A 14,553-nucleotide genomic window follows, 5' to 3' on the forward strand; every position below is an offset into this window, starting at 1 on the left:
CATCAGTTCCTTTCATGGGAAGTGGACTGGCAAGACTAGAAGCCAGGCACATTGGGAAGCTGGCAGGGTCATTTAGGAGGGAGATGATGGTAGTTTGAACCAAAGAGAAGCAGCTGGAATGCAAGGAATTTGTGCCAAGTGCTGGAAATTCAGCAATGGATGAACAAAATTATTCAGGAATTAACAATACATTTAGGGAGAGCTATCAATAGGGCTTATGGTTAATTGGACATGAGGAGTAAAAAGTAAAGGGCACCTGGATTCCTGGCCTGGGCAGTGGACAGGACGTTGGTGCATCCGCTGAATGAGTGACCAGGGAAGGGTGAGGCAGTGGTGTGAAGGCAAAAGCGGGGACTGATTTTACACATGGCAAATGTGAGGATGCTTGTGATGGCCAGGGAGACATGTCTACCAGGCCCTGTCAGATTGAGATCTGGAGCTCCAGAGGGACAGCTGAGATGCAGGTGAAACTGGCAGCTAGCTGAGCCTACGAAGTAACTGAGGCCCCAGAGAGTGTGGTGAGATCAGAGCTAGGGGCTGTGAGGGTGTGGGGAAAGGAGGGCACATTTAAATGCAAACGGGATAGCTGCCCCCAAAACCAGACACATTTAGGAGAGAGGAGACAGGCAAGGATCTGCGTTTTGTCACTATGGATCAGTTTGAATTTTTCAGATGTTTTATCCATGGAATCATGCAGTAGATGCTCTATTTTTGTCTGGCTTTTTTTCACTCAGAATAATTATTTGGAGATAGATACACTTGTGTTATAAGTATCAATAAATCATTCCTTTTTTTTTTTTTTTAAGTTTATTGATTTATTTTGAGAGAGACAGAGAGAGAGAGGGAGGGAATATCCCAAGCAGGCTCTGTTGTCAGCACAGAGCCCAATGCAGGGCTGAATCTCAGGAACAATGAGACAATGACCTGAGCCAAAATCAAGAGCCAGATGCTTAACTGACTGAGTCACCCAGGTGCCCCTACATCATTCCTTCTTGTTTAGTAGTTTTCCATTGTACCACAGTTTCTTTTTATTTCCACCTGTTATTGGGCATTAGGGTTATTCCTATATTGTGGCTATTTCAGATAAAGCTACAATAAATGTTTGTGCTCAAGTCTTTGTAGGGATGTGTGCTTTCTTTTTCTCTTGGGGAAAAAAAAAAGGAGTGAGATGGTTGGGTCATACAGGAGGTGTGCATTTAACTTTTTAAGAAACTAGTGAACTGTTTTTGAAAGTGACTGTACCATTTTACATTCCTATGAATAGGCCTGTCATATGGTGGATTACACTGACAGGTGTTGTGACACTGAATCAGCCTCACATCCCTGGAGGCTAAACCTCAACTGCTCATGATGTGGAATTATTTTTATATATTGTTGAATTCTATTTGCTAATATTATGTTAAGGGCTTTTACATCTGTATCCATGTGGGATACTGGTCTGTAGTTTTGTCTGGTTTTGGTATTGGTTAAAAGTAGCTTCATAAAATTAACCAGGAAGTATTTTCTCTTCTATTTCAGAACAGAGTATACAGAATTGGTACTAATTCTTCTTTAAATGTTCAATAGCATTCAGTGAAAAAATCTGAGCCTAGAGATTTCTTTTGGGGAAGTTTTAAAATTATAAATTCAATTTCTTTAATAGTGACAAAGCTTTTCAAATGATCTATTTCTATCAGGTGATTTTATGGTAGTTGGTACTTTTTAAGCAGTAAGCTCATTTGAACTATGTTGTCGAGCTGATTTATGTAGAGTAGTTTATTACATTCATTTATTATGCTTTTGATGTCTTCAAGGTCTTTAGTGATATCCCCTATTGATTCCTGATGCTGGTAATTTCTGTCTTCCCAGTTTTTTTCTCTCTTTGTCTTGAAGGAAGTTTGCCAATTTTGTTAATCTTTTAAAAAAAAGTTTTTAACTCATTAATTTTTCCATTGTTTTTCTGTTTTCAATTTCATTGATTTCTGCTCTTGTCTTTATTGATTTCTTCCTTCTTATATTTTGGGTTTATTTTGCCCTTCCTTTTTTCTAGGTCTTGCAGTGGGAGTCTAGATATTGATTTGAGACTTTTCTTCTTTTATAATACATGTATTTAATGCTATTAACTTTTTAGTACTGCTTTTGCTGTGCCCCACAAATTTTGAAATTATATTTCCATTTTAATAGATTATTTTAACCATCTACATTTAATATAATATGTTAGGACTTAAGTTTGTTTTTTTTGTTGTTTATATTGTTTCCTTCTTGTACTGTCTTATTATTCATTTTTCTTTTCTTTTTCATGCCTTTCTATCATCTAATTTAGTATTTTTTAGAATTCCATTTTTATTTATCTATTTTTAGCATATATCTATCTGTGTATATTTTTCCCCCAGTGGTTTCTCTAGATATTACATAACAGTTTACTGATGTCATTATTTTATCACTTCAAGTACAGAAATCTTACATCCCTTTACTCCATTTATAGTATAATTTTCTTAGATGTTTCTTCATATATATGCTGAGAACCATATCAGACAGTGTTATAATCTTTGCTTCAACCATCAAGCATAATTTAGAAACCTCAAAAGGCAAAGGGAAATATATTTATCTTTCTTAGAGTACTTCCTGGAGCCATTATTTTAAGGTAGGTTTTGATTTCCCCTTCATTTCTGAAGGATATTTTTTATGGATACAGAATTCTGGGTTGACAGTTCTTTCAGCATTTAAAAAGTGTTGTTCACTTCCTTCTAACATCCATGGTTTTTGATAAAAAATTTCCTCTTGTGCAAAAAAAATTTTTCTTAAAGATAATGTTGATCTCTCTCCCATTGCTTTCAAACATTTTCTTTATCATTAGTTTTCAGAAATTTGGCTATGATGTGCCCTGGTGTGGATTTCTTTGGGTTTATCCTTTTGGGAGTTTTCTCAGCTTCCTGAATCTGTAGGCTTATGTCTTTTGCCAAAGTTGGAAGTTTCAGCCATTATGTCTTTGAGTACATTTCACCTACATCCTTATTCCCCTCTTCTTCCAGAACTCTGGTAACATAAATATTAGGCATTTTGTTTTAGTTCCACCAGTCTCTGAAATTTTGTTCATTTTTATTTCAGCCTCTTCTCTTTGTTGTTCAAACTAGGTAATTTCCATGATTGTCTTCAAGTTCACGGATTTTTTTTTCTCTGTCCCCTCTATTCTGCTCATGAATCCATCTACTATTTTATTTCAGTTATTATATTTTTCACTTCTAAGATTTCCATTTGGTTCTTCTTTAGATCTCTTATTTCTTTCCTGAGATTTTCTATTTCTTTTTTGAAACTTTTTTTTTCATTTGTTTCAAGTGTGTCTGTAATTGCTTGCTAAGGCATTCTTATGATGGCTCCTTTAAATGAGATATTTTAGTGAGATAATGCTAATATCCTCGTCATCTCCACATCAGTGTTCATAGATTGTCCATTTTCATTAAGTTGAGATTTTCCTAGTTCTTGGCATGATGTTTGACTTTTGATTTATAAAATTTAAAGTTTGGGCAGTATAAGACCTTTAATTTTATTTAAACCTTCTGTTTTAGCTGGCTTCCACAGACTTCACTCCAACTAGAGGATGAAATACTTCCTGGTTACTGCAAAGTGGGAATAGATGGTCTAGGTTTCCCACTGGGGGGCCATGACTGCTGGTGACAGTAGGATTTCTGGTACTCCACTAGGTTTCCTCTGATAACACCTTATCAGGGAGGAGTATCTTGTTACTGTGGCCATTACTGACCACATTGAGTTTGTGGCCTCATTACTGTGGGGTGGTAGTAAAAGTCCTATCTTTCCAATAGACCTTCCCTGACACCACTCAAGCAGGGAGGCACCTTGTTACTGCCAGATGAGGGTGGAAGTCTATGCCCACATGATACTCCACTGATACTATAAGGTATGTGGGAGGTCTTTGTTAACGTCCAGCAAGAATGTGAAGAATAGGTATTATTTTTTCTTCCAGTGCTTGGTAGAATTCACCAGTGATTCCATAATGGCTTGAAGTTTTCTTTGTGCAAAGGCTGTTCAGTTCCAATTCAACTTCTTTAATAGACACAGGGCTAGTCAGATTATCTACTTCTTGAATGAAGTTTGGTAGTTTGTCTTTCAAGGAAATTTGTCCATTTTATCTAAGTTGTCAAATTTACTGGTATAAAATTGTTCATAATATTGACTTGGTATTCTTTTACTATCTATAGAACCTGAAATAATGCCATGTCTCTCATTTCTAGTATTTTTAATTTGTACCTTCTCTTTTTCTTCTGATCAGTCTAAAAGTTTATAAATTTTATTGATCTTCTCTGAGAAATAGACTTTGGTTTTTACTGATATTTTCATTGTTTTTCTTTTTTTATACTTCACTGATTTCTGTGTTATTTTCTAATATTTACTTCTGATGTAATTTGGGATTTTTTTTTTTTTTTTAGTTTATTAAGTGGAAGCTGATGTCATTGATATACACATTTCTGATATAGACATTTAGTGCTACAAATGTCCCTCCAAGTATCATTTTAATGGCATCCCATAAATTTTGATGTATTGTATTTCATTTCATTTGATATATAATACTTTCTAATTTCCTCTTTGATCTCTTCTTTGATCCATGTATTATTTAGAAGTGTGTTATTTACTTTCTAAATATTTGAGGATTTTCCAGATAGCTCTCTGTTACTGATGTCTACTTTAATTCTCCCGTGACCAGAGAACATATTTTGTGTGAATTGAATCCCTTTAAATTTGTTGAGAATTTATTAAGTCCCAGAATATGGTCTATCTTGGTAATTTGTGTGCACTTTCAAAGAATGTATACTCTGCTGTTATTGGTTGAAGTGTTCTATGAATGTCAATTAGGTCAAATCATTTGATAGTGGCCTTTTTCATGACAATTTTTATTTGAAGTGACCTGAAAACCTGAAAAAGTAAACTCTCACTTCTACACAATGTTGAAAAACAAACAAAAAACCACAAAATTCTACCAAATCCCTTAAAATATTTCACTTAGTGTATTTAAGTTAATAAAACTGGAGGAAACTTTAAAGAAAAAAATAATACATTTCATGACTAGAGATTACTGATCTGTTACCCAAATTAGAGGATCACAAAATGTTAGATCTGAAGGACACTTCAGAGACAAGACCAAAGATCTTATTTTACAGCAACTCTGAAACTAAGAGATGTGTCCAAGGCAACACACTGAATTTATGCCAACCATGCTTCATCCTGTATTACTGTTTACCTGCTCTACTGTGCAGAAGATGTGGGCATCATCCTGCTGGAAGCGTCTAACTCGAGTCAAGCCACTTAAAGTTCCCGACAATTCATTCCTATGAAGAACTCCAAAATCAGCAAATCTTATAGGCATTTCCCTCCATGATCGTGGACGATGGGCAAACATTAAACTAGAAAAGATACAACAACACATAGCTTGTACTTAGCACAGCAAAGATTAAGTAATTATCTAAATAATAAGTTACAATGAAGCCTCAAGACTTGTAAACACCTTATTCTGGTTCTTAGATCACCAGCTTAAAAACAAATTCTAGGAATTATTGAACCTTGAATTTATATTACTGCAGTACTCTGAGAAAGGACCCTGTCCGTCCTCTCTTCCAGAAATTCTGTTCCATATTCTTATTCACCCAATGAATTTCCACTTACTGTGTACAATTTACTTCAAAGTCTACTTTTTTGTGTGTAAGTTTATTCATGTGGAGAAAGACAAAGAGAGTGAGTGGGGAAGGGGCAGAGAGAGAGAGGGAGAGAGAGAATCCCAAGCAAGCTCCGCACTGTCAGTGTGGAGCCCAATGCAGGGCTCAAACTCACAAAACATGAGAGCATGACCTCTCACAAAACATGAGAGCCAAAGTGGGATGTTCAACCGACTGAGCCACCCAGGCGCCCCCTCAAAGTCTACTTCTTAAGTGAAGCCCTCTCGGACACCTCCGTAGGCAGGGCTGGGCAGTCTGCCCTCAGGCTCCAAGAACACCTGGAATGTGCCATTATTTTGGCACTGAACCTAATTGTTTTTTCAACATTTTTATTTATTTTTGAGAGACAGAGAGAGACAGAGTGCGAGCAGGGGAGGGGCAGAGAGAGAGAGACGGAGACACAGAATCCAAAGCAGGCTCCAGGCTCTGAGCTGTGAGCACAGAGCCTGATGCGGAACTCGAACCCATGAACCGTGAGATCATGACCTGAGCCGAAGTCAGATGCTTAACCGACTAAGCCACCCAGGCGCCCCAGATTTGCTTCACTTTTAATACTCACCAATGCCCTGGACAGTTCATGGGCTTAAGAGCAAAAGTGTCCTTTTCAATATCAAAGGTAAACATGTTCTCACTGTAATGCTGCCAGTGGCCTGAGGTTTCCCAGAGCCTGCTGTTGTACATGTTGGGAGAGAGCACCTCTGTGAAGTTACGTTGGTGATATTCCTCCTTTAAGATAAATGCGTTGAATGTTAAAATGTGGCACAACAGATCACAATTCCACGCGAAGTAACACTAGATGCAAATATTTTCAACTTAGGATTACATCCTTTTTTTTTTTAATGTTTATTATTTATTTTTGAGAGAGGGAGAGGCAGAGTGCAAGCTGGGGAGGGCAAAGAGAGAGAGGGAGATACAGAATCCAAAGCAGGCTCCAGGCTCCCAGCTGTCAGCACAGAGCCCGAGTGGGGCTCGAACTCACGAACCATGAGATCACGACCTGAGCCAAAGCCAGATGTTCAACTGACTGAGCCACCCAGGCACCCCTGGGATTGCATCTTATATTAATTCCTGGTTAAGGTGCCCTCAGTTTTAGGTGTCGTACTCTCTGGGTCATGAAGGTTAGATTAATGTACTCTCAGTATAATTTTCATATTAAGTATCTTTATTTTATATCATAAAACTGCATATAGTCCATGTTTTAATTCTTTGAAAATTAGTAATTGAAATTATATATAATTACATATAACATCTATTATATGTATTATATACTATTATATATTATATTATTATGTATATATAAGCTTTCTATAACTACAAACTCCCAAATCCTGCTACATTCTAGATAAACAGCAGGATTTTTTCTATACTGAAGAGGTAAAATAATTTCATAACTCAATAAGCCTGAATGCTACATTGCATGAAAATTTACTTTTGATCTATTTAGTTTTATCATTATTTTTTAAAGTTTATTTACTTATTTTGAGAGAGAGAGAGAGAATGAGCAGGGGAGGAGCAGAGAGAGAGAGAATCCCAAGCAGGTTCCAGGCTGTCAGGGCAGAGCCCAACACAGGGCTTGATCCCACAAACTGAGATCATAACCTGAGCTGAAATTCAGATTGGATGCTTAACTGACTGAGTCACACAGGTGCCTCTGATCTATTTAGTTTTAAATAGAAATGAAGCTGAGAATTTTAATTTTTATCACATGAAGTGGTTGAAATCTATAAAGTCATGAACTGGCTTTTCTCCCTCCCTCCCTGTAAATGGCTTCCCTACTTCAATCACTGAGGACAGGAAAAGAGAGTCAACTGAAGTACTTATTTTAATTTTTTTTTTCCTCCGGATAGCAATCAGATGACCTTTGTTGCTGGTTTCCTAGGTTCTTACCATCTGTTAATCACTTAAGAAATACCTGGTACAAATCTAGACCACCATATTTTAATGAAGTAAAAAAAATATTTTTCACAATTAAAAAAGTCTAAAACATGACATTTTAAAATTACTAACACTTAAAAGGATGCTATTTGTTACTCTTTGGCAGAGCATCTTTTCAGCCACTCGTGGATAGCTGGGTGTCAGCCATTCAGTAAGCTGCTTTACCTAGCCTTCATTTTTACTAAATGAGAAAGTTTTAACAAAAGTATAGGTTATAACAAATAGCACTAATTATTTTGTGGCTATGTCAGATACCTCTATATATTCAGATTAAACAAGGTCCCCAAAATTGAAGAACTGTTGGTGTGTTTGCTTATTTGTTTTTACTAGAGACTGGTTTAAAGCTTGGCTCAGAGATGATGATCAATCGACTTTTAAACCACTCTGGGTACAATTGCTACTCATGTTCACAATTCATGTATTTGGGAATGATTTTAAAGTATGTCTTAGGGGTGCCTGGGTGGCTCAGTTGGTTAAGAGTCCAACTTCGGCTTAGGTCATGATCTCGCAGTTTGTGAGTTTGAGCCCTGCGTTGGGCTCTGTGCTGACAGCTCAGAGCCTGGAGCCTGCTTCGGATTCTGTGTCTCCTCCTCTCTCTGCCCCTCCCACGCTCATGCTCTGTCTCTGTCTCTCAATAATAAGTAAACATTTAAAAAAAAAATTTTAACTATGTCCTATGAAGGGAATGTCATTATGTCTACTGCTTACTTAGTTTAGCAAAAACCAATTATTACTACCATCTACATGCCTCATCTCTATATATTATAACATACACATGTAATATATGTATTGTTTTGTCTTTCTTATACACACATGCATACATGTAAGAGAAAGATAAAGCAAACTGGCAAAATGTTAAAAATTGATGAATCTAGATGAAAGATACATGGATGTTCAGTGTACTGCACTTTAACTTTCTGTAGATTTGAATTTTTCAAAAGAAAAAGTTGGGGAAAAATATATCTCATACCATTTCATCAGTTTATTTCTCTAAAGAGTAAAGAATATCAAGTGCTGGCAAAGAATACAGCCATGCTGGTTGAGAAGTCTACAGCTCAGTCTGGTCTCCTGAAGAAACCCTGATCGCTTATTCTGAAGATTAAAAATCATATTTCATCCATGGAAATGCAAGCTGGTGCAACCACTCTGGAAAAAAGTATGGAGTTCCTCAAAAAACTAAAAATAGAACTACCCTACGACCCAGCAATTATACTACCAGGCATTTATCCACAGCATACAGGTGTTTCAAAAGGACACATGCACCCCCATGTTTATAGCAGCACTATCAACAATAGCCAAAGTATGGAAAGAGCCCAAATGTCCATCAATGGATGAATGGATAAAGAAGATGTGGCATATATATACAATGGAGTATTACTCAGCAATCAAAAAGAATGAAATCTTGCCATTTGCAACTGTGTGGATGGAACTGGACGGTATAATGCTAAGTGAAATTAGTCAGAGAAAGACAAAAATCATATGACCTCACTCATATGAGGACTTTAAGAAACAAAACAGATGAACATAAGGGAAGGGAAACAAAAATAATATAAAAGAAGGGAGGGGGACAAAACAGAAGAGACTCATAAATATGGAGAACAAACTGAGGGTTACTGGAGGGGTTGTGGGAGGGGGGAAGGGCTAAATGGGTAAGGGGCACTAAGGAATGTACTCTGAAATAATTGTTGCACTATATGCTAACTAATTTGGATGTAACTTTTGAAAAATAAAAAATAAAATTAAAAATAAATAAATAATTTTAAAAAAAGAAGGAAGCCCTATACTCAGCTGCTGCTTTATGTAGCCAATGTAGATCATGATTTCTTCCAGCTTAAAAATGTTTCATGTCTTTGACTTACTTCAGGCCTCTAAGGGAAACTTCCATTATCTATGAGAAAGCAGTAACTGAATGTGGCCTCCTCACTATAGGGAGAGTAGCTCATGGCCAGTGATGGCACCCTGCCTCCCCCAGGTCCTGACCAGGCAATCAGAATGCTGGCCAAAGAGACACACTTGCGCTGTTCAGAATGCCTGTATAAAAATCTCACAAACAATGGCTCGGAGCCTGGAGCCTGTTTCCGATTCTGTGTCTCCCTCTCTCTCTGCCCCTCCCCTGTTCATGCTCTGTCTTTCTCTGTCCCAAAAATAAATAAAAAACGTTGAAAAAAAAAATTAAAAAAAAAAATCTCACAAACAGCAAAATGGATGAAGGGGAATGAGAGATACAGGCTTCAAGTTGTGGAATGAATAAGTCATAGGAATAAGATGCACCATTAAGGAATATAGTCAATGATATTGTAATAACAATGTATTGGCTAGATGGTAGCCACCCTTGTGGTGAGCTTAGCATGAAGTCTAAACTTGTGCAATCACTATGTAGTACACCTGAAACTAATGTCACATTGTGTGTCAACTATACTACTCAAAGACAAAGTCTCAAATAGCAGCTTATTCACTGATTGAGTTCCCACTGTGGTCTGGCATTGTTGCCAGGGTAGCAAGAGTGAGCAAAACAATCCTATCTGTGCCATCCGTAGGGACAGTTCACCATTGTCCTCTGGTGGGGGACAGATGAAAAAAGATACAATTCCATTATTAGAGTTTAATGAGGGCCTGCATAGGAGAGGTAGAAGTTGCTATCTAAAGCGTCTCTATGTCCACTTTGTTGGTTCCACATTGAGTTTTTCAGTCAAAATTGTAATACATGTCACGACAGAGCACATAAAATGGCACACTGGAAATTATCTCCCTAACATAAAAGAGACACGGATGGTGGGGGAGGGTGGGGTGGGAAATGGAGCAAGGAATGATGTGATGATGAAAATACTATAATCATTTGACCCTTTTTGAGCTTTCAGAGAAGCTTAAATATGTTATATCAAGGGAGGCCACTTAATAAGTGAAACATTGGTACATTTGTCTGACATAAAGTGGGAAAAGGAAGTGAAGAAAACTTTTAGTTTGGAACTAAGGAATCAAATTTTAGTATATTTCCATGTTAACAAAACAGTCCTAATTTTAAAATTAATTCCTTATGTAAAGAATATTTTTAAGGCAATGGAAATAATCCTGTATGATATCATAATGCTGAACACATGTCATTATACATTTGCCCAACCCATAGAATATATATCACCAAGAGAGAACCCTAATGTAAATGAGGGACTTTGGGTGACTGTGATGTGTCAATATTGGCTCATCGATGTAACAAATACATCACTCTGGGGGGGGGGCTATTGTGATGGGGCACACTATGCATGTGTAGGGGCCGGAAGTATATGTGAAATCTGTACCTCCCTCTCAATTTTGCTGCAAACCTAAAGCTGTTTTAAAAATAAAGTTTTGATTTAAAAAAATCATATTTCATCCTGAAATACTAGTTTCAGGCCATTGAAGGTACTGAATCTCTACCTGCACCTGGTGATCTGGCTACCTGAAAGCACCTAAATATCAGGGCCACAGAGCAATGCTTCCCAGCAATTTTCATCATAAAAACTACAGAAATTCCACTTAAATGACTCCTTCCCCAAGCCACACTAAAATAACAGAATTTTTATAAAAGCAAAAATCTACAAGGTCAAGGGGAAAGGAGGAGAGATGAAAGCTATATAGTTAAGAATCTGTAAAGTAGATGAACAATTGCCTTGGCAGACCTGGGGAAGCTGAAAACTGAATGGGAGAATCCCAGAAGCAAGTCTGCTTTAGCTGGGTATAGATTTCTAGGTTTCACTTTTTTTTTTTTAAGTTTGTTTATTTTGAGAAAGAGAGCAGGGGAGAGACAGGAAGAGAGTGAGAACCCCAAGAACCTCTGCATTGCCAGCATGGAGTCTGATGAGGGGCTTGATCCCACAAACCATGAGATCATGACCGGAGCTGAAATCAAGAATCAGACATTTAATTGACTGAGCCACCCAGGAGCCCCATTTAGGCTTAATATTTTTAAGGCATTGTTTTGTCTTCTGTTTTTTAGTGTTCCATTGAAAATGTCATTCCATTCTGATACCTAGTCCTATGTCTATGGCTTTCTCTCTCAGGAGACGTAGGATCTTTTCTTTATCCATAAAGTTTTGGAATCTCTCAGTAAGGTACCTTAGTTCCCAAGGAAAGAATGCTTTCACCAAAAATCCCAGACATACTTCTGTTGGGATTTGCAACTGTCCCTGGCCCATTTGGGGTCCCCTATGCTAGTTAACCAAAAGGCAAAGAATGACTTGCTCTTCTGGCCAGGATGACTGACTCAAATTATTGAGGAGGATTGTGCTACTGTTAAACAACGGAATAAGGGCTGTGTCTGGAATCAGTGAGGAGCCTTAAGCATTTCCACATCTAACAGTGATAGTCAGTGGGGAAACCCTGGTAACCTAAATAAGAGAGGATCATGAAGAGCTTGGATCCTGTGGGAAGACAATTTGGGTCATCCACTGTTATGGGTTGAATGGTGTCCCTCAAGAAAGGCACACTGAAGTCCTAACCCCAGGACACCAGAATGCGGACTTTTGGGGAAACGGGGCCTTTACAGAGGTGATCATCTTAAGATTTGGTCATTAGAGTGGGCTCTAATCCAATATGACTGGTGTTCTTATAAAAGGGGGGAATTTGGACAGAAACAGACACATATAGAAGGAAGATGATGCAAAGCCACACAGGGAGAAGGCCATGTGAGGGCTGGGGTGGAGGCATCAACAAGCTGAGCATCACCAGCAATGGTTGACAAACCACTGCTAGCTGGGAAGAGTGGAAGAAGGACTCACCCACAGGTTCCAGAGGGAGCATAGCTCACCAATGCCTTAATTTACACGTCTGGCCACCAGAACTGCAAGACAATACATGTCTGTTGTTTTAAGCCACTCTGTTACAGTGCTTTGTTAGGCACTCTGTGAAACTAATGCATTCACCAAATGAAATGCTCTGTCCATCTGAGATATTGGCGGGACAAGGAGAATATGGAATGGGTGGTGGAGGAAGGAAGCTCTGATTTATTAACTTAGGCCTTGTGTCCATCTACAGAGCCTAGGGCTGGAACTATTACACTGAATTATTTCTTTTCTCTGAATACATGAAGAACACTGATGGTGGCTAATGTCACATTTTAATTTTTGCTGAGACTGAACTGATATAAATGACACATTGGCTGATGGGACTTTGTGTGAGGAAATAAATAACTTCATGCAAGCAAAGGACAAAAGTGGACACCAGTAGCAAAGGGATTGGGCTGTGTTGGTTTTTCTCCATTTACAAACCCGAGCCACCCCATCCTGGGATATCTGCCTCCCTTCTCTGCTCTGCTCTGTGTTCCCCAAAGTTGACTTCTATGGACTCCATCACCAGGCTTACTTGCCTTGAGTTCTAGTTGGGTTTGACCAAGGAGAGGTTCCAAAAGGATCCCAAGGGTAGGAGAAGAGAGTGGTCAGGGTATTTACTCCCTCCTTTCCTACTTCTTCCTTGCCTTGGGTTTATTCTGTCTCTGGCTGTAATCTCCAGTTACAGCCTCTCTTTCACACTTCAAGCTCTCTCTAAGTTCTGGAACACTTTCTCCTCACCTGTTTGGGCCTAGGGGTGGAAGGTAAGGGAGCCTGATGTTGGTAATCCCTGGGTACTCTACATTACCTTCTTAGTTACCTCAACTGGACCCACACCTCTGCAAATATTTTCTTCTCTAGATTCCCTAGAGTTAAATCCTTTGAGTGCACTGTCAGGACTCTCCCTGCACAGGGCTAAATGTTTTGATATCTTATATGTCTGCAAAGACAAGTTTGGTTTGGAAATCCACTGAATCCAAGGTTGTGGCAACAGGAAGCACAAGTTCTCCAAATGGGTTATTAGAATAAAAAGCAAGAGAAGCCACTCCCTTCTACTCCATGATTTTTCTTCTAAAGATAAACATAAATTTACCATATGACCCTGAAATTACACTCCTACATATTTACCCAAGTAAAATGAAAACCTATATTCATACAAAAACCTGTACATAAACATTTATAACAGCTTTATTCATAATTTTCTAAATTTGGAAGCAATCCAAATGTCCCTCAGCTAAGGAATCTGTGTTATGTCCATACAATGGAATACTGCTCAATAATAAAAGGAGACTACCATTAATATGCTTATTAGCCTGAGGGAAAGAAACGAGTCTCAAAAGATTATATACAGTGATGATTCTGTTTATATGGCAAAATTTTCAGGATGGAGAACAAATCAATGGTTTGATCAAAGGAGAAAGGGTTTGACTCTAAAGAGGTAGCATAACAGAAATTTTTTGGGTAATGAAGTTGCTCTGTATCTTGAATATTGTGATGATAATACAATTCTGCACATTTGTTGAAAAAGTATGAGTTTTATTGTATGAAATTCTAGAATGAAAAAATTTAAGGAAAGTAAGAAAGATAGAGAACCAGTTGATAGACATGTTCCTGAATACAGGGGGGAAGAGTTTCAAGTAGGGTAACAACAAGATGTCCCTATTTATTTACTATCAGTTTTCCATACAGTCAGTAACCAATATACATCCAAACGTTCACCCACCTTAGCTTGAACGTAAGTGGAGGTCATCTCACCCCAGAATCAAAGACTCAGAAACTTTGGAATTTCCTTCTTACTGGGAATAATATGCCCTCCTGCATGACCTTCCACAGAAAGGCAACAGTTCTATTTCTGAGAAAAATGGCCCCACACGATGGAGTGTTTCTGCACTATGCTCAGTATCACCTACCCCACTACTCTGGCTACAGTTGACAGGACCTGGCACCAAGCCACAGTCTGTTGACACTGGACGGGCCAATGGCCCTTGAGGTGGCCTGATGTGAATGAGAATCTGCCCCACATGTACACCCTCTACTGCCTGGTGATTAACCAGAACTGGATCTCTATTGAAGGACTGTGAGACACAGAGAAGGGGTACAGAAAAAAAAAAAAA

At 38.2% G+C, this 14,553-nt stretch overlaps 1 protein-coding gene across 1 annotated transcript in view; it reads right to left on the minus strand.

Annotated features, from left to right (window-relative positions):
* Positions 1–14,553, minus strand: part of TARS3 (threonyl-tRNA synthetase 3) — a 63,115-nt gene that overhangs the window by 14,410 nt on the left and 34,152 nt on the right. The window contains exons 11-12 of the mRNA XM_019460075.2: positions 6,265–6,431; positions 5,234–5,396 (exon numbers count right to left, since the gene is read on the minus strand). Of these exons, the coding sequence (XP_019315620.1) occupies positions 5,234–5,396; positions 6,265–6,431 (330 nt within the window). The remainder of the gene's footprint in view (positions 1–5,233; positions 5,397–6,264; positions 6,432–14,553) is intronic.

The sequence above is a fragment of the Panthera pardus genome, unplaced genomic scaffold (genome assembly GCF_024362965.1).
Source record: "Panthera pardus isolate Hobbes unplaced genomic scaffold, ASM2436296v1 HiC_scaffold_24, whole genome shotgun sequence".
In the NCBI taxonomy this organism is placed as follows: domain Eukaryota; kingdom Metazoa; phylum Chordata; class Mammalia; order Carnivora; family Felidae; genus Panthera; species Panthera pardus.